This window comes from Petromyzon marinus, chromosome 68, assembly GCF_048934315.1.
Source record: "Petromyzon marinus isolate PM22_M1 ecotype Great Lakes invasive population chromosome 68, UKy_Petmar_22M1.pri1.0, whole genome shotgun sequence".
Lineage (NCBI taxonomy): Eukaryota > Metazoa > Chordata > Hyperoartia > Petromyzontiformes > Petromyzontidae > Petromyzon > Petromyzon marinus.
In genome coordinates this window covers 6,453,620-6,478,899 of record NC_133734.1, presented here as the reverse complement: position 1 = coordinate 6,478,899, position 25,280 = coordinate 6,453,620, and the positions used below count along the sequence as shown (strand labels likewise).

The 25,280-nt window shown below is 49.3% G+C and overlaps 1 protein-coding gene across 1 annotated transcript; it reads left to right on the top strand.

The window, feature by feature from the left end:
* The first annotated feature begins 3,096 nt into the window (after window positions 1-3,096).
* On the top strand, window positions 3,097-19,086 carry LOC116956944 (uncharacterized). The gene is made up of 4 exons (XM_032978830.2): window positions 3,097-3,165; window positions 5,703-5,826; window positions 7,383-7,466; window positions 11,744-19,086. The coding sequence occupies exons 1-4, from the start codon at window positions 3,163-3,165 to the stop codon at window positions 17,737-17,739; spliced, it is 6,207 nt and encodes a 2,068-aa protein (XP_032834721.2). The 5' UTR covers window positions 3,097-3,162; the 3' UTR covers window positions 17,740-19,086.
* The last annotated feature ends 6,194 nt before the right edge of the window (window positions 19,087-25,280 follow it).

The window sequence follows — 25,280 nt, the reverse complement described above, 5'->3', positions numbered from 1 at the left end:
TGCTTCTCAGAGTCCCGCAATGCACAGATGCACCCATTTTCACTGAGACGCTAATTGTGCATCCACGTTGTCCTCTGTGCAATGGCCGATACCCCCTGCTGGCCTCGTGGCTTAGAGACCCTTAACCCAGAACTTCCTGGTCACGTTACCAAACTCAGCACCCTCACACCAGGAAGATCCTGTATAAGCACGCACCCCCATATCTCTCGTGGGACAGAACATTACGAACAATAGCCATGTCAGACGTGAGTAACATCTGCATCGCATGATCGTTGGGTTCCACTGCAGCACCAAGACTCAGTGCACTGCAAGGGGTGGGTGTACACGAGTGTGTGTGTACACGAGTGTGTGTGTGTGTACACGTGTGTGTGTGTGTGTACACGTGTCTTTGTGTGTATACAGTTAGATAGTGCGGCGGTGATTTTACCGAAAGAACCAAAGAGTAAGGATTCCTGCAGTCACGAAAGCTTCAAATCAAGATTTGTGGACTATCTGTTTGCTTAAACATGTTCACATTATAACTAGATTCGAAGCTTTCGTGATTGCAGGAATTACTCTTTGGTTCTTTCGGTAAAGTGACGTGGAAAATAAAATCAAATAATAATAGAAGACGACGTTTCGATTGCAACACAAGCAACCATCATCAGGTAAAAATGAATAATAAAATAAAAATAGTAAACTTAGAAACACAATACAACACAGAGAATCGGCAAACACAACAGTCCACACCCTACCTGGTTGATTACGTTCTTCCAAAAATTGCTAAATTTGAGAGAGAGACAAAACACAGACACGGAGACACACAGACAGACACATGCAGAGACAGAGACACACACAGACACACAGAGCGAGAAACACACCAAGACAAACAGAAAGACAATGCCTCTGTGTCGAGCCCTTAAATAGAGAAAAATAGTTGTGTGGAATTCGTTAATATTATAATAGGTTTTCCCCCTCTTTTCTGGCAACAAAACAGCTGTGTTAAGATGTTAAAACACCAAACTGAAACCTTTTACAAGGAATAATGTCTGCATTAACCACAATGCTTTTGGTGAGAATGCAAACAAAAAAACATACTCTGATAATTTCCGCAAAAAAAACTATTATCATATTTTGGTACTGGCAAAGGAGGTCCCATGATATAGATTCTCACCCCAAGCTCTCAATGTGCTGATGGTGGCGTTGTCTTTGTGCTGTTCGCCTTTTGGCGTCCTCTGGTCTAACACCGTTTGAGACGAGGCTCAAAAGAAAGCTGTCTCTGGTGTGGACCAATCAGTTTCAAGGACAATTGTGGTGCCACAGAAACGAAGCCGCTCCGTGGGAGCCGCGCCTGTGGCGGGGGTGCCGCAGCCACGAAGCCACCCGGCTTCCGTCACAGCGCTTCCCCCACCACACCCCCCACATGAACACAAACACAGACACACACACACAGACACACACACACAGACACACACAGACACACGCACACCCACATAGAGCCCTGAGGGGAGGTCACCTGGCCGACATGTTTTTACCCAGGAGCCCTCTGATGGGACGGAACTTCGCGTTTTCCTGCGACCAGGGAATTGAGCGACCTCCCCCGAGGCTAGCGCACACCGCGGCGACGTGACTTGGGTTGTGATCACACGGTCACGACGGGGGCTGCTGAGCCACCGCGAATAGAAAACATCCACACTCGACACGGGTCGGAAGGTAGGTGCGGGGGTGGGGAAGAGTAGCGAGCGGCGGAACAGCACAGCTTGTGCAGGGGGCGGACGTCGGAGAGAGCACCGATCCGATTAACAAAGAGCAGGAAATCCGAGGCTCCGGATTGGACGAGAGGCCAGCGGATTAGCGGCACGGAAGCTTTGATGTAGGGGCGATGAAAAGGGAGGGAAGTTAGGGGCAAGGTCTCTTTGTGTTATTTTTGTGTTATTTTATTTTATCAATTTATTATTTTATTCTCATTCTACGTGACTTTACCGAAAGAACCAAAGAAGATGAATCATTGCAGTCACGAAAGCTGTAAATCGAAATTTAAGGTCTCTTTTGTTCGGGTTCTTCTGGAGAGAGGGAGCGGAGGAGTCACTGTGCCCCTGCTACGGGAACGTCCGTGAGACGGGTCGCAGAGCAACCAGGCCCAGTTCCCAGCAAAAGCCACGTGCAGCCTCGCCTTTCCGCGACTTCCTACACCTCGAGATCGGATCGTAAGTACGGAGGAGAGAGGTAAGACAAAGGGGAATATCCCTTAGGGAGAGTGAGTAGGGAGAGACCAGGCAAATTGAGTTCTAGACCGCCGGGAGATAGGTTAGACCTGCCCTGCTGGCTCACACTGACACGGGTAGATTAACTTCAATTAATCGGAGAATAAATCGCCAGTAGTCATTAAACCTTGTCGTGTCGTCTCTGCGAGTACGGAGAGAGGTGCATGGTGTTGTGAGGCTGCTCGCTGTGGTTCCCTGTGTTTTCGCACGAGCGGGTATTCTACCCGCGTGGGTGCGCTCGCCACTGCGCGGCTCCTGGTTAGCGTGTGCGAGAGGGGCTCAGCTGCGTATTTGCGAGGTGGTTCGTACAGCCCTTTAAATCATGCCTCGAGGGACCGCAGCGAGGGGGGGAGAGTCGGAGAGCGGTGGGTCGCAGATCAGCGGGGAGACGGGGGGCAGTCTCCCCCACACAATGTATCGGGCTGTCAGAGCATGTTTTTTGCATTGTGACCGCAAGCATTGTGGTTAATGCGGACATGATTCCCTGGTTCAGCGGTTCCACAGCTGGATTAATTTTTTTTCTTCCTGAGGACGATCGCTTAGTGTTGCGATCGAAACGTCGTGATTATTTTTTTTATTTTATTTTTCTACCTCCGTGACTTTACCGAAAGAACCAACGAGTATCTTAACACGACTGTTTTGTTGACAGAAACAAGGGGAACAATTATTCTCATACTGATCGTTTCTGCGTGGATTAAATATCGGCCGTTCTATAGGATTCTCGGGGGGTCTGGGGGGCGTCAAGCGGCGTGCGTACAGGGAGAGGGGTCGAGTTGCGACAGATTTTTGCGTTCCGTACTCAATGGACGCCCCCTAGTGGTGAGTGCCGGGGCGTCGTGACCCCCCCCCCCCCCACTCAGGAAGCGAGGTTCCTGTTCCACTTTCGCCTGTCCCGACATCCGCGCTGTGCAGACGCCGAATGGTAAACTCGGTCGCAGCTTGCTAGGCTGTTGTTAAAGTCTACACCACAATGATGGTGGTGGTGATGATGGTGGTGGTGATGATGATGGTGGTGATGATGGTGATGATGGTGGTGATGGGGGTGGTGATGATGGTGATGGGGTTGGTGGTGGTGGTGATGATGGTGGTGGTGGTGATGGGGGTGGTGATGATGGTGGTGATGGGGGTGGTGATGGTGATGGGGGGGGGGTGATGGGGTTGGTGGTGGTGATGATGGTGGTGGTGGTGATGGGGGTGGTGATGATGGTGGTGATGGGGGTGGTGATGGTGATGGGGTTGGTGATGGTGATGATGGTGGTGGTGGTGGTGGTGATGATGGTGATGGGGGTGGTGATGGGGGTGGTGATGGGGTTGGTGATGGTGATGATGGTGGTGATGATGGTGGTGGTGATGATGATGGTGGTGGTGATGGGGGTGGTGATGATGATGGTGGTGGTGATGGGGGTGGTGATGGGGGTGGTGATGATGGTGGTGATGGTGATGGGGTTGGTGATGGGGTTGGTGGTGGTGATGATGGTGGTGGTGGTGATGATGGTGGTGGTGATGATGGTGATGGGGGTGGTGATGGGGGTGGTGATGGTGATGGGGTTGTTGATGGTGATGATGATGGTGGTGGTGGTGATGATGATGGTGGTGGTGATGATGATGGTGGTGGTGATGGGGGTGGTGATGATGATGGTGGTGGTGATGGGGGTGGTGATGATGGTGGTGGTGGTGGTGATGGTGGTGATGGGGGTGGTGATCATGATGGTGGTGGTGATGGAGGTGGTGATGATGATGGTGATGATGGTGATGGTGGTGGTGATGGGGGTGGTGATGTCAGAGCAACTTCGCCTCTTCATAACCCAGGGGGTCGCTTCTAACAATGAAAGGCGGGCAAACTGCATCGCAGCTCGGTTGGAGGCCCTTGTCTCGTGGCGTCATCACCACCGATGAGTTCAGCAGCTGACGTCTCTGTGCATCTCTCTCTGCATCTGTGGATATCTCTATGGGTCTCCATGGGTCTCTGGGTGTCTCGATGCATCTCTGGGTGTCTGTGTGCCTCGATGTATCTCTGTGGATCTCTATGTGTTCTGTGTATCTCTATGGGTCTCTGTGGGTCTCTGTATCTCTATGGGTCTTTGTGTGTCTATGTATCTCTATGATTCTCTGTGTGTGTCTCTGTATCTCTATGGGTCTTTGTGTGTCTATGTATCTCTATGGGTTTGTGTGTGTGTGTGTCTATGTATCTCTATGGGTCTCTGTGGGTCTCTGTATCTCTATGGGCCTTTGTGTGTCTATGTATCTCTATGAATCTCTGTGTGTGTCTATGCATTTCTATGGTGTCTCTGTGTGTCTATGTATCTCTATGGGTCTCTGTGGGTCTCTGTATATCTATGAGTCTCTGTGTGTGTCTATGCATCTCTTTGGGTCTCTGTGGGTCTCTCTATCTCTATGGGTCTCTGTGTGTCTCTGTATCTCTATGAGTCTCTTGTGTGTGTCTATGTATCTCTATGGGTGTCTGTGGGTCTCTGTATATCTATGAGTCTCTGTGTGTCTCTATGCATCTCTATGGGTCTCTGTGGGTCTCTCTATCTCTATGGGTCTCTGTGTGTCTCTGTATCTCTATGAGTCTCTGTGTGTGTCTATGTATTTCTATGGGTCTCTGTGGGTCTCTGTATCTCTGTGAGTCTGTGTGTGTGTCTATGTATCTCTATGGGTCTCTGTGGCTCTCTGTATCTCTATGGGTCTCTGTGTGTCTCTGTATCTCTTTGAGTCTCTGTGTGTGTCTATGTATTTATATGGGTCTCTGTGGGTCCCTGTGTGTGTCACTATGTATCTCTATGGGTCTCTGCGTGTCTCTGTATCTCTTTGAGTCTCTGTGTGTGTCTGTATTTATATGGGTCTCTGTGGGTCTCTGTATCTTTGAGTCTCTGTGTGTGTCGCTATGTATCTCTATGGGTCTCTGTGTGTCTCTGTATCTCTTTGAGTCTCTGTGTGTGTCTATGTATTTATATGGGTATCTGTGGGTCTCTGAATCTCTGTGAATCTCTGTGTGTGTCACTATGTATCTCTATGGGTCTCTGCGTGTGCAGTAAACATCGCCAATGGGGAGACAAAAGCGACCGGGCGTGGTGCTGGCCACCCACCCCGTTGTGGGCTGTGCCGGCCTTCATAGGTGGTCGCTAATAGCACTTGCCCCTACAGCCTGCTAGAGGCTACACGGGGGATATTTGTCTGTGTGTAGGTGCTACTGACAGCACTTGCCCCTACAGCCTGCTAGAGGCTACACGGGGGATCTTTGTCTGTGTGTAGGTGCTACTAGCAGCACTTGCCCCTACAGCCTGCTAGAGGCTACCTGGGGGATCTTTGTCTGTGTGTTGGTGCTACTAGCAGCACTTGCCCCTACAGTTTGCTGAGACTACACGGGGGATCTTTGTGTGTAGGTGCTACTGACAGCACTTGCCCCTACAGTCTGCTGAGACTACACGGGGGATCTTTGTCTTTGTGTTTATTCAGGAGCTGTCCGACGAGGATGAACAGCGCAACCCAAGGCACAGCACCACCCTCGCTCACATTTCAAATTCCTCAAACGTTCAGATTGGACGAGGGAATGTCTTGAACGCGATCTGCTACCACACAGGTGAGGGGCTTTTGTTGTTGTTGTAAGTAAACAAACTGCGTCCATGATAAGGTTCTTGTCTTTTGGGTTGGATCGTCGTTAAGCCCGCCCACACCGCACGGCACAGCCAATCGCTGAGGAGGTTTGCGTCACGTGACAAGGACGTGGTGCCAATTGGCAGTCATAGTGTATTGTATAGTTGTGTAGTGTATAGTGTAGTGTATTGTATAGTTGTGTAGTGTATAGTGTAGTGTATTGTATAGTTGTGTAGTGTATAGTATTTTAGTGTATAGTGTAGTGTATTGTATAGTTGTGTAGTGTATAGTAGTGTAGTGTATAGTATGTGTATAGTGTAGTGTATAGTAGTGTCGTGTATAGAAGTGTCGTGTATAGTGCAGTGTATAGTAGTGTCGTGTATAGTGTAGTGTATAGTATAGTGTATAGTATAGTTGTGTAGTGTATAGTGTGTGTATAGTATAGTTGTGTAGTGTATAGTGTAGTGTATAGTATTGTATAGTGTAGTGTATAGTATTGTATAGTGTAGTGTATAGTGTAGTGTAGTTTATAGTGTAGTGTATAGTGTAGTGTATAGTATAGTAGTGTATAGCGTAGTGTATAGTAGTGTATAGTGTAGTGTATAGTAGTGTAGTGTATTGTGTAGTGTATAGTGTAGTGTATAGTAGTGTAGTGTATAGTAATGTTGTGTATAGTGTAGTGTGTAGTGTAGTGTATACTGTAGTGTGTAGTGTAGTGTATACTGTAGTGTATAGTAGTGTAGTGTATAGTAGTGTATAGTGTATAGTAGTGTAGTGTATAGTAGTGTATAGTGTATAGTAGTGTCGTGTATAGTGTAGTGTATGGTAGTGTCGTGTATAGTGTAGTGTATAATAGTGTCGTGTATAGTGTAGTGTATAGTGTAGTGTATAGTATTGTGTAGTGTATAGTATTGTAGTTTAGTGTAGTGTATAGTGTAGTGTATAGTGTAGTTTATAGTGTAGTGTATAGTATAGTAGTGTATAGCGTAGTGTATAGTAGTGTATAGTGTAGTGTATAGTGTAGTGTATAGTAGTGTAGTGTATAGTAATGTTGTGTATAGTGTAGTGTGTAGTGTAGTGTATAGTGTAGTGTATAGTAGTGTAGTGTATAGTAGTGTATAATAGTGTAGTGTATAGTAGTGTAGTGTATAGTAGTGTAGTGTATAGTAGTGTAGTGTATAGTGTAGTGTATAGTGTAGTTTATAGTGTAGTGTATAGTAGTGTAGTGTATAGTAGTGTATAGTGTAGTGTAGAGTAGTGTATAGTGTATAGTAGTGTAGTGTATAGTGTAGTGTATAGTGTAGTTTATAGACTCGCACCTCTGGAACTGTTTCATGTGGACCCCCCGCCCTGGGTGTGGCTCGCTGCTCTGATTGTACTGCCAATGCTCCCGTTTAGTATTCGGCCGAGGAGCGACGTGGACCAGTTCAGTGAACCCCTGCAGTGCAAATAGAAGATGACTCTAATTGCATTGTGCCTCGGTATTTAACTTTTTAATTTTACATATCAAGAGTAATTTTTTTTGTACGTTCACTTTCGCAGGACCTTTGATAAACATAATCTCGCCCGACCCACCGGTCACTTTGCGGAGCAATGATTCCAGCGCAAGACGGAAGGCAAGCCAAGGTGAGTCAATGTTAAGTGTCTACTATACGTGGCGTATCGAGTGCATTGATAACAATCCATTTGTGCCACTCGATTTTGAGCCTTAGAAAGGAGACATCAACCCTTTCTCACCCGCCCATCGCCAGGATTTCCCTCATTAAGTCGAAACTAAAGACATTTTATCTTTTTACGGGGAAGGCCCCACTGAGCTGTGTAGATCTTTTTTCAGAAGCGACCTGCCCATCACAAATGATAGCTCAGCGAAGTGGGCTCATCATCTTCATCACGTGGAAATCTACAACAGGCAAAATACCCTAAATGCGTGGTGACGTTGATTCTAAATGTGTGGGGGGGGGGGGGGGGGGGGGTGAAACCACAGGAGCCAGAGAAAAATCCACACGACCACGGGAAAAGAGAGAGAGAGAAACAGACTCCAAATATACAGCAGCGGCAGCAGGCGTCAGGGTCGGGATGGAACCCACGACCTCCTGTAGACCAGGCGAGGTAGTTAACATCTCCTGGCCACCATGATGATGATGAGAGAGAGAGAGACGCAGACTCCAAATATACAGCAGCAGCATCAGGCGTCAGGGTCGGGATGAAACCCACAACCTCCTGGAGACCAGCGTGATGTCCCCACCTAAATGGTTCCGTTGCGTTGGGATCGTTGTCCATGAGACTGCATCGCCTGGTTGAGCCGCCCAGCAACGCGCCGTGACGAGCTCATGTTCGGTTACGACGAGAACGACAAAACGAAGAGACACGAAGACAGTGAGACTTTGAGACAGCGAGACAGTGAGACAGTGAGACACGAAGACAGTGAGACAATGAGACAGTGAGACACGAAGACAGTGAGACAGTGAGACAATGAGACAATGAGACAGTGAGACAGTGAGACACGAAGACAGTGAGACAATGAGACAATGAGACAGTGAGACACGAAGACAGTGAGACAGTGAGACAATGAGACAATGAGACAGTGAGACACGAAGACAGTGAGACAATGAGACAGCGAGACAGTGAGACAGTGAGACAATGAGCCAGTGAGACAGTGAGACAATGAGACAATGAGACAATGAGACAGTGAGACACGAAGACAGTGAGACAATGAGACAATGAGACAGTGAGACACGAAGACAGTGAGACAATGAGACAGTGAGACACGAAGACAGTGAGACAATGAGACAATGAGACAGTGAGACAATGAGACAGTGAGACAGCGAGACAGCGAGACAGCGAGACATTGAGACAGCGAGACAGTGACACAGCGAGACAGTGAGACAGTGAGAGAGTGAGACAGTATGACTTCGTTGTCCAGCCGAGCGGTCGCCACGCGAAAATGGATTCACTTCACGAGGCACCCCCACGGGTCACCCGAAGCTTGAAAATCATCTCCTAGTCACGCCTCGCTGCGTGTCAGGAGAGCGCCGCTTAGGACGGCCACTCTGCGACAACGTAACATGGCAAGGAACTGTCGATAGTTAAACTGTTGATTTAGGTCAGGTGTTGACAACCAATCCCGGTCCCATTACTGCCGCATCTTCTCCATCGCTTCGCCTTCAAACTCAACAGATTTAACTCAAACAAAAAACAGACAGGGGTCTTGGCACTGTCCGTGTCAACATTAGGGGCCCTCACAGCTAAATTTGAACAATTCAAAATTGAATTCAATAATGATTATCTTTGCCCGGACATCTTCTGCCTGCCTGCTGTCTGTCCGAGGCATGGCTTACCTCCCGTGTAGCTCCTAGCCTAATAGGATGTTGAAGGGTATAATAATGTCGAGGAGTAGGCCTGGCAGTATATGTGAAAAAATGACCGCCCTTGCATTCAGCTTCCTGCTGTATCCGACCCGGGCTCTTTTGAACGTACCGCAGTCGTGATTTATCCTCCTGGGAACCGAACTGTTTACTGTGACCTGTTGCTATAGGACCACCAAATAGTCAAATATCAAATGAATCCCAGGGTAAAACGACGTCGCCCATTGCAATATGGTGAACTATCAATTGTAGGGAGCCTAAGTCGGAATTGGCTAGACCTACCACGTGACTCAGTCGACTTTACAAACCGGTGCAATCTAAATAAATGTATTGCTTCGACCGCTAGACCCAGCGTAAGTAAAATAACAACTCGGATCATAACGTCCGTCCACGCTTGATGTCATTCCGAACAAATGCACCCAGCACATTTAAAAAAAGTGGGCGCCTTGGGTCATCATGTCAGTGATTCGCGCCATTTGTGTTTGGCAGTCGTCATGCAAAGAGAACTAAAATGCCCCACAAAGTCATTACAAAACGGTCTTTAGAACGTTTCTTCACCTTCAGGTATTTCCGCACGACACCGTCCATTCTGACCGGGATACGCTGAGTAAAAAAAAATACCAGTTTCTTTTTTTAAGTGATTAGACGAATTTTAAGAACCAATTCCTAAAAAAAAAATTGCCAAACATCATGGCCCCCGTAAACAAGCGTGGAATAAAGTGATGAACGTCCACCCTGGTTTGGTTTGAACCGAACATTTCTGAATTAATGAAAACTCGAGATGTAGCCTCGAATTAGGTCAGCTGTGCCCCCTACTGGGTAATTGTGGGTGTGACAGTGGGTGGTGTGGTGGTGGTGGTGAGTGTGTGGTGGTGAGTGTGTGTGTAGATGTGAAAGTGGGGAGCGGTTGTGTAGCGGTTAGCGCTACGCTGTGCTACAAACCCAGCGACCCGAGTTCGATTCCCGCTCACGGCCAACATCAAGTGACGATTATCTGAACCGGTCCTGGGCCTCAAATGAGTAGCTGGTCTAGCGTTGGCGGTGTAGTAAACATCGCTAGTGGGGAGACAAAGGCGTTCGGGCATGGTGCTGGCCACCCAATCCCTCGTGCTGTGCCGGCCTTCATAGGTGCTACTCGCTAACAGCACTTGCCCCTACAGTCTGTTACAGGCTACATTGGGGACCTTTGTCTTTGGTGTGAGTTGGGTGTGGGGTGTGTGCGCGTGTTGTGCAGACTATAGGTGCAGACTGTGTGTGTGTGTGTTGCAGGCTGTGTGTGTGTAAGTGGAGCAGGCTATGTGTGTAAGTGGAGCAGGCTATGTGTGTGAATGTGTAGTGGTGGTGGTGGTGTGAGTGGGGTGTGTGTATGCAGCTGGGTTGGTGTGTGCGAGGGGCTGGTAACACCTCCGAGTGGCACTTCAATTGCCAGGCACCACGGTGAAGCCCACCGATATTAGCTTGTGCTGGGTTTGCTTTCTATCTCTCTCTCCCACACATCACCACAGCGGTGGTGCCAAAGTGGTAACTGATCGCCACGTTCTGATCCATGTGACTGACCTCACCGACTGGCTGTGTTGGGTGTGGAGGAGGGTTCACGGCGCAGTTACAGGCCTAACCCACGAGATCACTTTCTCACGAGGGCGCTCTCAAGCTACACATTTTGTCTCCCCATGTCTCCTCCCATCCGCACGGTTGTGGACTGATCCCCATGGGGTCTCTCCGTTGTTTCCAACGGGCAAATAAAACCTCATATTCTTGGTTCTTTTGGTAAAGTCACGTAGAAAGAACCAAGAATATGAATCCCTGCAGTCACCAAAGCTTTAAATAAAAAAAATAAAAACCTCATCGATCTTCTCCAAATCTTCTTCTCCAAATCTTCTCCTATAAATCTTCTTCCTCTCCAAATCTTCTTCTTTCACTTTCGAGCGGCCGCTGATGTAGATGCAGAGCAACCGCTACGATTTCACGTTCAGGTTGGGCAAGCCCAGATAACAACCACGTCGGAAGCAGCAGTAGGAGATTGGTGAACCGTCAAATGCTGTGGCGATATCTCCTTTCTCATTTGTGGATCGGGGCATCCCAGTTTCGTACGTTGTACAGTCAGTTCTGGAAATTAAAAAACTGGGGAGTTTTATGAAATGTATTTTCCAATTGTGCATCAGGTATCCGCATCTTCTGCTGCCATGGTTTGTGCAGTGGGTGAGGGTGGACCGTGAGCAGCTTCGTGGAAGATCAAACCACGAGGGATCTGCGTTGGGTCTTTCGCAACAACAACAACGATGACGACGACGAGGAGGTGTTTGTGAGTTCTGTTGAACTCCACTCGGCTCTCCAAGCTTCATCGAGGGTGGGGGGGTGGGGGGGGGGGAGTGTTGAACTCGCATTGTTGATGGATTTTTACATTCTCCAAACGTAACATCAGAGGAAGAGGCCATGCAAGTGATGAGGTGTAAATGCATCGCTTCTGAAAATGGTGTTCTCTGATTGTTTTGTGTTTTACCTTCCGAGCACAAATCGTGTTTTTTTTCCTTTCTTCAGGCGAAGGAAGCAACGCGACTCCGTCACACGTGGACGGAATCGAAGTCGCCACGGAGGAGGAGGAGCGACCGAGCTCATCGGGAGAAGACGCCAGTGCACTGTGGTTATTGAGGAGCCTTTTGAACATTTTAAATGGCCAGGAAGGTCCAGATCCTCCCCAGTTCATGAGTCTCGATGCACTCGGAAATCTCTTTCAGGCGGAGAGACGCGCAACCCGGCCCGCTTTTACATTCAGGGACGTAGGCTGCAAGAAGCTTATCGCCTTCATCGCTAAAAACCCGTCGCATTTCATTCTTGACGAGAGCAAAAGCAAGGTGAAGGCTTTGACCGTCGGTCAACCGTTTTCAGACCGCGGTCGTGTCGCACCAAGGGAACGGGAAAATGCAGCGCCTCTGGGAAATGTGGAACCACCGACGCAGACGCGAAAAACTACCGCTGGTGCGGGCAACGTGGGAAGCGCACGAACCACGCTCGATGCATCACCACTTGTGAGTGAAGCAAGTTGTAGCCTAACACCACAGGAGGTGAAGGCCCAGAATATGGGAGCGATGAGCTACGCCTCTTGCGTGAAGACAGAAAATCCTCGCAAAGCAAAGTTGGGCAAGAAATCGCACACAATTGAAATTCAAAAAGGAAACGTACAAAGGCCCATTGCTACCAATCAGAGGGCAGGAACTTCTAACTCTGAACTCGTACGAGATGATGACATCGATGCAGGAGCTGTAGAAGCACTGATAATACCCCACAAAACTACGGTTGATTCAAGCAACGTGGAAGGTGCACGAACCACGCTCATAGCATCACCACCTGTGAGTGAAGCCAGTTGTAGCCTAACACCGCAGGAGGTGAAGGGTCAGAATATGGGCGCTATGAGCTATGCCTCTAAAGTGAAGACAGAAAATCCTCGCAAAGCAAAGTCAGGTAATGCAGGGCAATCACACTCAATTTATTCTAAAAACGGGAACATACAAAGGCCCATTGTAACCAATCAGAGGGTAGGAATTTCTAACTCTGAACTCATACAAGACGAGAAAATCGATGCAGGAGCTGTAGAAGCACCGATAAAACCCAAAAAAACTACGGTTGATTCAAGCAATGTGGAAAGCGCACAAACCATGGTCGTGGGATCACCACCCGTGAGTGACGCAAGTTGTAGCATAACACCGCAGGAGGTGAATGCTCAGAAAACTCCTGCGATGAGCTACGCCTCTCGCGTGAAGACAGAAAAGCCTCACAATCCAAAGTTTGGCAAAGCTCATAAATCGCACTCAATTCAAATTCAAAAAGGAAGCATACAAAGGTCAATTGCTACCAATCAGAGGGTAGGAACTCCTAACTCTGAAATTGTTCGAGACAATACAATCATTGCAGGAGGTATAGAAGCACCGATAATACCCCACAGAAATACCGTTGATGCAGGCAATGTGGAAAGCGTACAAACGCAAACCACGCTCATAGGATCACGAACCGCAAGTGAAGCAAATTGTAGTCAAACACCGCAGGAGGTGAAGGCTCAGAATACTCCTGTGATGAGCTACGCCTCTTGCGTGAAGACAGAAAATCTTCGCAATCCAAAGTCGCGTAACGCAGGGCAATCGCACACCATTGATACTCAAAACCGAAACATACAAAGGCCCATTGTAACCAATCAGAGGGTAGGAACTTCTAACTCTGAACTCGTACAAGACGAGAAAATGGATGCAGGAGCTGTAGAAGCACCAATAAAAACCAACAAAACTACGGTTGATTCAAGCAACGTGGAAAGTGCACGAACCACGCTCGTGGCATCACTACCCGTGAGTGACGCAAGTTGTAGCCAAACACCACAGGAGGAGAAGGCTCAGAATACTCCTGCGATGAGCAACGCCTCTCACATGAAGACAGAAAATCCTCGCAAAGTAAAGTCGCATAACGCAGGGCAATCGCAGACAATTGATATTCAAAACAATAAAAACGTGTACGTGAACATCAACTCAATTTATCCCCCAGCACCCTCTGACTCGGAGAATGCATTTCTAAACTACTTGCTAACACAGTCGAGGACAAATTCCATCAAGTATAGAGAAGAATATTACGCAAGGGATGAAAGTGAGGACTTTATGAAGGATGTAGTCAGCTTTTGGAACACTCCGTGTCTGGGAGACGGATATATAATTCTGGGAGTTAGAGAAAAGCCAAAAGGTTCCAATTGGATCAAGGGGCTAAATGAAACATTGCCTGAGAGCTACTACCAGGAACTCTTTGATGACGACTGCTTTACCGTCCGCCCTCTATACACTTACGAAGAAAAGACGTTTGAAGGAAAGAGGATCGGGATAATTAGAGTAACGAGCAGCGAGGGTGAAAACGGGCCAGCAGTTGCCAAGGAGGAAGCGACGGGGGCACGAGGGCATCACGTGTTCATGAGAGTCAACTGTGACGCAGTGGTCGCCACGAAGTCGCGACTCCAGGATGTTCAGGAGTGGTTTGCGTCACCAAAGACGCCTCCCCAGAAGAGCTCTGGTGACCACGGCGAGTCGCTGCTGCAGAGCGTAGACAATTTCGAGACGGAGCGGTTTTACTGCCTGCTCGTTGGCAAACTCGATATGGACATTTCGGACATGGCTAACTTGACGGCCTTGAGCAGAATCCCGTGGATCAAGGTGTTTGACTTTGATCCATGCAGCGACAGCAGCGGGGTGTTCTCCTACTGCGAACAAGAGCTGAAGTCCAGCACGAGTTTGTACATCAGCACCGTGAACGACACTCCGAGGGAGCTGTGCAAAGGGGCGACCGATTGGTTTTTTGTTCGAGGGAAGGGAGAGGGCAACGTGAAAGAGCTTCGACAGTGGAAGAGGGACGTCCACGGCGTCTTAAATTCACACTGCGAGAAGATAGCGGAGCTGTGTTCGGGACACAAACCACTCACCGCATTGGTCTTGTGGTGCGGCGATAGGAGTTTGTTCAAGTACTTTGAGAAGGTCTTGGAAAGCCTTGACCTGAATCTTCATAGGGACTTGAAAATTGCATTTTGCCTGGGTTCAGATATTGACGTGGGCCAATTTATTCAGACTTATGGGGAATCGCTAGATGTAAGCACCTCAAACGTCCACAGCATTTCGATTCCCAAGGTGTGCTCTTTAATTTGGGAAACGGATATATCCACGCCGCAAAAGAAATACCACATTCTGCCGAAGAGTGGCGAAGAGAGCGTCGAGAAGTTAACGGTGGAGATGAAAGACGTGATCTGGCTGAGGGAAGATTTCGATGTCCTCTACTGGAATTACGACTACAAGCCCCAGCACTTTGACGAGTCCAAGCTGGGCAGTGAATTCGTGCACGGGCACACGATTTCCTGGCACGAGATCAGCCTCGGCTACGACATCGACAGGGGACAGGTGAAAAAAGAGATTGTGAATCGCATCCAAAGCTTAATTCAAATCCGGAGGTCTTGCAAGATCACGCTTCACCACGAACCTGGCGCCGGCGGAACCACACTCGGGCGCGGGATTTTGTGGCGTCTACACGAGAGTAACAATTCGATATGCGTGTATTTGCATCATCTGTCCAAGGACACGGACGTACGCATCTCTTGGCTACACAATCATACGCGCCTTCCAATCGTGCTTTTATTCGACAGCAACAGTGACGACGCCACGACGGACATGCTCCTGAAGACCTGCATGCGCAACACGACCATCATATTGCTGAAAGTGCGGAGGTTCGTCGGAAGGATCGAGAGCTGCGGGCGCGGCGATAAGTTCTACCTCAAGGGCGCCGTGACGGAGAATGAGGCACGATGCTTGACGAGGCTCTTTGGGGAATTCTACCCGGAGAAAGCCGGCAACCTTCAACAGTTGGTGAAGGACGTGGAAGAGGGGAAAATGCACGAAATATACATGTTTGGGCTCACCTGCTTGGATTACAATTACCGCGGCCTTCAGTCGTACGTCGCCGGCTATTTGGCCCTCGAAAGCAAGGATCTGGAGCCGTGGCAAAAAATCATCGCTTATTTGGCACTGGTCCACTACTACGGGCACTGCGGTCTGCACGGATATTTCTTTTCGACGATCCTGGGCAATGGCAACGGGAGTTCCGTGAGGTTTTCCGACCTCCCGTACAAGGCAAAGCGCCTCATAATAAGCGAGGAGGGCACGAACGTGTGGAGGATCAACATGCACGCTGTGGCCAAGGAAATCCTGGAGCAGGTGTTGTGCCCAGAGGGGCACCCGAGAGACACGGGCATGAAACTGAGCCTGGAGGCCAGAAAAAACCTCCAGAAGTTGGCTCGTGACTTCATCCTCGATATCAGCAAAAAGTCAAGAAATGGGAAACTGTCCAGAGAATTGAACTCTGTTTTGGTCGCAACGTTTATCTTTCGGCAAAACCGGGAGAATTTTAGCATTAAAAAAGACGCCCTGTCGATGCTGTTATCGGATATTCCATCACGGTACCCTTACACTGAACGATTAGAAGTGCTTCAAAAGCTCGCAGAAAAATTCCCCAGGAATCCCAGTTTTCTTGCTCAACTTGGCAGGTTTTATGCACTGGAACGCGAAGAATATGCCACTGCTCATGATTGCATTTCTAAAGCGATTGCCTTCAGAGAGGAAGAAATTGAGAGATACCAGAGCTCACCTGCGGGCTCCACCATTGACGTATGCTCGGCCAAAATGCAACAAGCAGACAACACACTGGTACGATTTTACCACATGAAAGGCGTTGTCTATCAGCGTGAACTGTCGAACCTCATTGGGCAGTTTCATAGTCCAACTGCGCATGCTCAAAAGATACCTTTTGATATGGTACATGACTTGGCAGAGGCTGCCTGCAGTGCGTTTAAAACGTGCAGAAGCTATTACAAGTCCGGATACGCCGAGGAGTGCGGCTATCTGCAGGAAATCCAGGTGCGCCTCAGTGTCCTGGAATTCAATCGCGAAAAAGTGAATGGGGGAATTGTGAACGCTCTGAGAACGGGAAGTCGGAACGAAATCGTGGAGACGAACTTGGCTGTGGTGGATTCTCTGATCCTGGAGTGCTACAGTTTGGTCGACGACCTGAGCCCGGCCTTCTCCAAGGCGGTGGACTGGTGCAAAGTGATTTTCAAGGACGTAGGCGCTGCCCTGAAGATGTGGCACGGCTACAGTATATTCGGAAGGAGGAGCAAGATTGCAGCTTACAGGGTGAAGCACGATTGCTCGATGCGCACGTCCTGGCTTGACATTTCGACGAAAGAAGACGTTCTGGATATAATCTCCTTGTACGAGAAGAATTTCAGTGATGTGTATGAAAGGGGAGCGGATTACAGCCTTGAGACAGACATGAAAGAGTGGCTTCAGGTTATAAGGCACTCCTTGGTGGAAGATCCGTACACAGTCGAGCATGTTCTGGATTCTATTCGACCCTGGAATGATTCTGCAAAGAGCCCATACTCCCAGTTCTACAACTTCGTGCTTACAGCGCTCCTTGCCCTTGGGAATGACAACTCAAGTGGGAGCCGTAAGTGCTTTGTCGAAACTAACCACTTGCTCCCCGAGCTGATAAAGGCGAGAAAGTTTGTCAACAGACCCCGGCAGTGCAGGGAGTGGCTCGGAAAAAACAACGGCAACAGAATCACCCAGCTCATTCACTTCACTACGCTGGGCGAATGGGACCCTGTGAAAAGGTTTTGGAAGAATCCTGAATCAAAGGACAAGCTTGAGATCAAGCGAGGCACGATTCAAAAGTGCAACAACGAGCTGGCCGGAGAGATCGAAATCGACGCCGGCATCCCCGGGTCGCCAGGCTTCACTGCTTTCTATGTGCCCAAGACGGAGAACATGTACGGGCGCCGTTTCATGAACACCAGGGTGGAATTCTACGTCGGGTTCAGCTTTGAGCACGGGATCGAAGCGTACCACGTGACGGAGCTCGGGAAAAGGCGCTGCGAGAAATGCAATCGCCAGATCGAAGTTTCCCAGAATTCCGAGCAAGAGGCGTGTAGTGCCTGTGGTCACAGATGCCGTGGCAAACATTGAACAGATGCACACTTGGGGGTCGTTTTTCATTTGACGTGACACAACATCGATTGGTGAAAAACACACAGAGCAAATTACGAGGCCATTTTAATACAAACGCAGGTCACCACTGGCTGTTGCACGACAGCCTCGTTCAACGTGATACTCTTATCTCGTCTTATATTTACATAGCGCCTTTATATCCAAGGTGCTGTACAACGGTTATAAGTGGTAAAATGAGGTTAGCTGAAGGTGATGTGGTGGCATGAGAGAGTAGGAAGAGGGGAAAGAGGGTGGGGTGGTGGGGATTGGTATGGGTGGCGGGGTTTAGTGGGAACGGGAATGACGTGGGGCACCTAGGGATGGAGGGAAGGTTATGAGCCAGGGAGAAGAGGTGAGTGGGGTCTTGAGGGAGGAGCAGTAACGAGACAGGGAGGGTTGCCCGTCGCTTCACGTGGAAGGGGAAGTTTGTATGCCGTGGAAGGAAGCCATTAGGGGAAAAGGAGCGGATATGGTGGATTGTGCACAAGGAGAGAGAGAGAGAGAGAGGCGGGGAATGGCGAAGAGTGGTGGGAGAGGTTGAGAGCGGAGCGGGCGGGAGGGGGCTTAGTTTGAGACGAGAGAAGCGAGGTAACGGTGGGGCAAAGGCCATTGAGAGATTTGTACGGCAGCATAAGGCGCTTGAACAGACACCGGGTGTTGGATGGGGAGCCGGAGGTGTGGGAGCAGTGCAGTAGGCTGCAGGTGAAGCGTGCAGACGCATTTTGGATCTGTTGTAGAGGAATGAATGCATCGGGGCTGGGAGACCGAATAGGAGAGAGTCGCAGTAGTCTAGCCGAGGGAAGAGTGGGTGAGTGTACAAATCTGGCTGTCGCCTGATGAAGCTGGTTGTGATTACTGGAGAAACGTACTCAGATTGAAAATGTTGTGGCTTGGCTCTCCAACACACTGGTGTGCTGTACTAATATACTACACTATACACCACTACTATACACTACACTACTTAAGATTACACTACTATACACGACACTACTATAGACTACACTACTATACACTATACTATACACTACACACTATTATTGTACTAGTGACGAATTGGCATGTTCTGTTTACGTGACAACCCTTTCTAGTTGGCTGTGTCGGGTGGTGGCGGGTTTTAACGGCACATTTTTATATTTACGCGATCTAACCCAACAAAACAAAAAACCTCTATTATGGAGTGTACTAGTAGTTTGGCAGCAGACTGAGTGATGAGAGGGCGGTATTTTGTGAATGTTTATAAGGTGGCATCGACGGGCGCGGGTGATGGTGGAGATGTGGGAGGCGAGGGAAAGGGAGAAGTCGTAGAGGTCACCGATGATGCGGGCAGAGGGGACGGGGGGGGGGTGAGAAGGGGGGAGGGGAGGTGACGTTGGGGGGGGGGGGGTGGAGAGGAAAGAGCAGCGGGTTGGGGGGGAAAGAGAGCCTGGCTTGTAGCGGGGGTTGATGGCAGGGGAAGTGAAGCGATATCCAAGACTGAAGGGCGGCCGGGCGGGCTGAGAACGCGAGAAGGGAGAGTGGGGAAAGAAGGAGGAGAATTGGACGTCGTCCAAACAGTAACCGCGCTCTGTTCACGTGACAAACCTCCCCGCGGATTGGCTGTGTCGGGTGGTGGCGGGTTTTAACGACACAACATTTTGTATTGACGTGATCTAACCCCCCAACAAAACACCTCTCATGGTTACCATCGATCGGCGCCTCCATACTGCTTCACGTTTTTTTCAGTTTGAAGTTGCATGTATTAGGTATAACCCTGTGAGCCATGCGGCTCTTGACTCGGGTGCAACCGCAACAAACTAAAACATGAACAAGAAACATCTTAAAGTGACTACAGGCAACAGAAAAATCCAGGAAAAAACAGCAAAGTCTTCCAGAAAAAGCACCGTATATCAACGCTGTGTGCAAAAATCCCAGTGGATGCAAGTCAAACAATACAAACCATAAGACGATTTAGATTAAAGTTATCAGGCTAACTCTGTACTACAACAAACAAACATGGCTAAACTAAAACTTTTCAAAATCACCAAAATAACGCTATAAAAATAATGTAACAGTGATCATAGGAACTATGATTCAAATTTAACAATAAACGATATCTACATAACATGTACGACCAAACTTTGCAGCCATAGCTGGCTGCATGAGTCACTCCATATCAGCAGGAGCATCAGTCACAATATCCTCGTCTTATCCGTGGACAGGGTTGGGGCGATAACTACATTTGTATGCATTGCTCACTTTTACGCATCGAACTGAGACCCCCCCCCCCCCCACTCTTCCATCGTGAAGGGAGGCTGCGTGCCTGGGACAGCCGGCAGCTCACCGGCGTTGTTTTGTAGCTGAGCCTGGGCTGCTGACGAGGCCGCTGTGCGCGGATACCCGTCCAGTTTGGTGGCACTGAATGGCGTGGCCTTGGCGAGGGGGGAAATTGCGTTTTACTTCGCAACAAAACATTATTTTAAAAGTCGAGAGACAGATATGTGAAGGAGAAATAAAATCTGCCTATACATTATTTTTGCTTCTTTTGCGGGGTTCCCCCCCCCCCCCCCTTCATATTTAAATATTTTAAAAGAAAACGAGTGATCATTCCAAGGTATAATGCTGGTCGCTAAAGCCTACGTGTTAAACTGAAGGAATACATTACTTTCACCAGGTATCCACCAGGTGCGGTGGCTACGTGGTGACACGGATAATCAGGAAGTAAAAACAAGCCCCCCTCTCTGATTGTCTACTTGACGGGGGCCTCAAAGGTCGGCCTGGTTTAGCGGCAGGGCAGTGCAAGGGGGCATTGGAGGTCGAGCTATAAACAACGGAAGTGGAGGCGGGCAAACGGAGGGGCGATTGACAGGAGAGGTCGGTTTGGGTATCCGTGAGAGAACGAGTAGGAAACTGTCTAGAGATGGAAAGCGGGAGGTCAAGGAACCTTTGGGAAGGGAGCTTAAGGGATGTACAGGGTGCTTTTATTGTTTTAAACACTTCTGAGAATTTGCAACGATACCACAAAAAATGCCCCTCCGGCGCGCGTTGACATCGATGGTGAACACGTGGGAGACTCTTTGACTTTTGAAGCTATTAACATTACATTTGTTATCATGTTACAGTCTATTATTATCCGCTCTTTTTCCATTAAAAACGATAGTCCCATATAAGTGTTAAAACATTTTAAGCATCCTCTATAAAGGAGATGGAAGACAGTTTGGAGTGAAAGGAATCATTGAAGACTGCGTGTGCGTGTGTCTCCTTGCTGGATGAAATAAAGACTCCCGTTGTAGTAGACTTCTGTGATCTGGTGTCACTACGATTGTACATCTACTTACGAACATTCAACTTTCAGAGATACGAACAAAACCTGTCCCGTATGTCCAGTTGCAGCATGTTTGGACCGAGAGTCGTAAGTTCAACCGCCTCGCAATAGATAGCGGTGATGGTGGCATCTACGTCTACACAGCATGATGAACCAGTGGCATCTACATCTGCAGAATGTGAAGAACCAGTGGCATCTACATCCGCAGAACGTGAAGAACCAGTGGTATCTACAGCCGACTATACAGCTTTTAAAGCCATCCCCGTGTTCAGTGTACATGCCGTACAAAGTGTGTCAAATGGACAGGAGTCAAGTTGAACACAATAGCTATGGAACCTAACTCGTTCGTAAGTAGAGGAGTCACTGAATAGTGTGGTGTGTCTAGTAGTGTAGTCTGTATAGTAGTGTTGTAGTATATAAGGTACTGTAGTAGTGTATAATGTATAGTAGTACTCTACATGCCAACAACACGTTTGGCATCGCGGGGGATGAAAGTTGGACTTAAGAACAAATCGATTTAAGAACAGACTTATTGAACCTATCTTGCTCGTAAGTAGAGGAGTTCCTTTTAGTGTAGTGTGTATAATAGTGCAGTATATAAGGTAGTGTAGTAGTGTATAATGTATAGTAGTTATCTACGTGCCATACAATACGTTTGGCATCGCCAGGGATTAAAGTTGGACTCACGGATAATTCGACTTACGAACACAGTTACCTCTGGAACCAAACTTGCTCGTAAGTAGAGGAGTCCCTGTATATCCTTCAAGCCCCACCCCCTCGATTGCTCCCTTCACCTTCCACTGCCCCTCTCCAGCCAACAGCTTCCCAGTCTTTCCCTCGCGGATCCCCAAACTGACCTCCCCTGTCCAATCGCCCCTCCGTTTGTCTCCTTCCAGTTTGTATCTCAACCTCCATTGGCCCCTTCAATGCCCTGCCTCTAACCAATCACCGTCTCAGGCCCCGTTAAGTAACCAATCAGATAATGCGGGAGGGGGTGGGACGGGCTTGTTTTTTCATCTTCCTGAGTGTGACGCTGTGTGTGTGTGTACACGTGGCCTCAAGGTGCACATGGCCTGGCACAAGCGTCCTGGTGACGTCACCGCCACTTAGTGGCGAATGGCGGTTGTGTACACGTGTGTGTCTGTGTGTACACGTGTGTGTGTACTACACGAGTGTGTGTGTACACGTGTGTGTGTACACGAGTGTGTGTGTACTACACGAGTGTGTGTGTACTACACGTGTGTGTGTACACGTGTGTGGGTGTGTGCTGAACACGTCTGTGTGGTGTTCATCTGGGAGGCAGTTGCACTTTCAGTTCCATGTGCGGGCAGCAGCAGAGTGGATAAGAAGAGGAACTTCTTCTGTCTTGGGACCAACTTCTGGTAACTGGTGGGGGAGTGGGAGGGGCTTGGCTCGACGTGGACACACCCACACACAGACTCACGTGTACACACACAGATTCACGTGTACACACACAGACTCACGTGTACACACACAGACTCACGAGTAAAACACAGACACGTGTACACACACAGACTCACGTGTAAAACACAGACACGTGTACACACACAGACTCACGTGTACACCCACACACAGACTCACGTGTACACACAGACTCACGTGTAAAACACAGACATGTGTACACACACAGACTCACGTGTACACACACAGACTCACGAGTAAAACACAGACACGTGTATACACACACACACTGACTCACGTGTACACCCACACACAGACTCACGTGTACACCCACACACAGACTCACGTGTACACACAGACTCACGTGTAAAACACAGACACGTGTACACACACAGACTCACGTGTAAAACACAGACACGTGTACACATAGACGTGTAAAACACAGACACGTGTACACACACAGACACATGTACACACACAGACTCACGTGTACACCCACACAGACACGTGTCACACACACAGACTCACGTGTACACGCACAGACTCACGTGTAAAACACAGACACGTGTACACACACAGACTCACGTGTACACACAGACACGTGTACACAGACAGACTCACGTGTACACGCACAGACTCACGTGTAAAACACAACAACCGCCATTCGCCACTAAGTGGCGGTGACGTCACCACGACGCTTGTGCCAGGCTATGTGCACCCTGAGGCCACGTGAAGTGTCGAACGCCCACTGGCAGGAGGTCACGGGGCAGACCCAGGTGCCACGGGTCGACTGACTGAGATGACTGGCTGATGCACCACCTGTGCCCCCTACTGTGCCAACCTGCTGTGCTTTAGCTACCCGGCGCTCCGCTCGTTGTTCTGAGCGTCGCTCCTCCGCCCTCCGTTGTTTTTGGAGGGCGACTGCCTCCAACTGCCCAGTAGCATCCTTCACGAGCCTCCTCCACAGAGGCCGATCTTGACACCGCTGGTACCAGTCATCGGCAAGTCCACTCAGCTCCACGTCCTCCTGTACCACATCACTCCATCTCTTATCTAGCCCGTGCCGCGCCCGCTTAGACCCCTCAATCCGGCCGAACAAAAGCTGTTTCGGCATGCGATGGCTGGGCATGCGGGCTACATGACCCAGCCATCGCAGCCTTGCCCGCCGGAGGAGCTCACCGATGGGACCTTGCCCAGATCTTTCAAGGATTTGTGAGCTCCTCACACAATCCAGTCTGGTTAAACCCAGGATGGATCATAGGCAGGCCAGACTAAATGTTTCTAACCGGCGAAGATGTCCCATTAGGGGGGTCCACGTTTCACAAGCGTAGAGAAGGGAGGGAATAACCGTGGCCGAGAATACCTGAAGCTTAGTGCGGAGCGACAGACCAGGTAGCTTCCACACAGCGTTACGCAACCGATGAAAAGATATTGCCGCTCGACTGATTCGGAGTGAGACCTCTGCTGTTAAACTGGAGCCAGTCATAAGCACACTTCCCAGGTATGGGAAACTCTCCACTTTCTCCACAACTGCCCCATCACCGATTGGGAGTTGTGGGGGTGGAGTGTCCGATGGTACAAAATATCCAGGCAGGTGCTTAGTTTTGGTGGGGCTGATGGTAAGGCCCCACCTCTTAGTGCCACGCTCCAGTCTCAGCAGCAGCGTCTCCAACTCCTCCTCTGACTGAGCAGCTATTACCAAATCATCAGCATACATAACGTGGTTGAGCAATAGGGAGCCATCCCTTGACCGCACCCGGGCATCGATCAGCCTCCCATTATATCTGTACCATATGGAGATTCCCCCGGTACAGCTATTGAAGGCTTCACGAACTACGTGGTCAAAATCGATGTTAAATAATGTGGGAGCCAGAGGACATCCCTGTCGCACCCCAAGGTGTACAGGGAATGGCTCTGACTCCCGGCCACGTAGTTTTACCCGGGCCCGCTCACCATCATGAAGGTCCTTAATGATCGTGAGCAGAGGGTCAGGCACTCCAAAAGCACGAAGAACGACCCAGAGCCCAGGCCTACTGATGGTATCATAGGCATTGACCAGGTCAATAAATCAGAGATGTAGGTCTTGTTGGAATTCCCTACACCTCTGCTGTAGCAGACGGACAGAAAATATGGCATCTGTGCAGGACCGCCCTTTCCTGAAACCGCATTGGGGCTCCGCAAGCCTCTCCCCAGCGTGCCTGGCAAGGCGATGCTGAATAATCCTTGCCAGGACCTTTCCCGGCACACTGAGGAGTGAGATGGCCCTGTAGTTGTTACATTCTGTGCGGTCCCCCTTCTTAAAAAGGGGGACCACCAGGGCTTCCTTCCAATCCTGCGGAACCCGTCCAGTGGTCCAGACTGTTGTTATGATGTCATATAGGGCAGTCTGTGCACAAACGCCACCCTCCCTCAGCATTTCGCTTAGGAGATCATCTCTGCCCGCTGCCTTTCCTGGTCTCAGACTCCGGATCGCCTTCAGTACTTCCTCAACAGATGGCACCTCAGCCAGCCACTCACAGGGGGTGACTTCTTCCAATATTTGAGGCACCGCAGCCTCAGCAGGGTCATCCTCACTTTGTGTCACGATGTTTTCCTGGCAAAGGGATTTTCCCTCCCCCAGGACCTCACAGAAATGCTCAGCAAATCTGCAAACCTGTTCCTGGGGGTCGGAGATTGGATCACCGTTTTTTCCCCTAATGATGGTAATAGGTGTGGCGCTGCAGGTTATTTTTTGGATGGAGTTAAATAGATATTTGTGATCACGGGCCACTGAGGCAGACTCCATCTCTACTCTTTG

What these genes read in the sequence shown, in the direction of transcription:
- LOC116956944 (XM_032978830.2), top strand. An exon ending in CGCGATCTGCTACCACACAG is followed by an intron (nt 5,827 to 7,382) that starts GTGAGGGGCTTT and finishes TCACTTTCGCAG; the next exon opens with GACCTTTGATAAACATAATC. An exon ending in AAGACGGAAGGCAAGCCAAG is followed by an intron (nt 7,467 to 11,743) that starts GTGAGTCAATGT and finishes TCCTTTCTTCAG; the next exon opens with GCGAAGGAAGCAACGCGACT.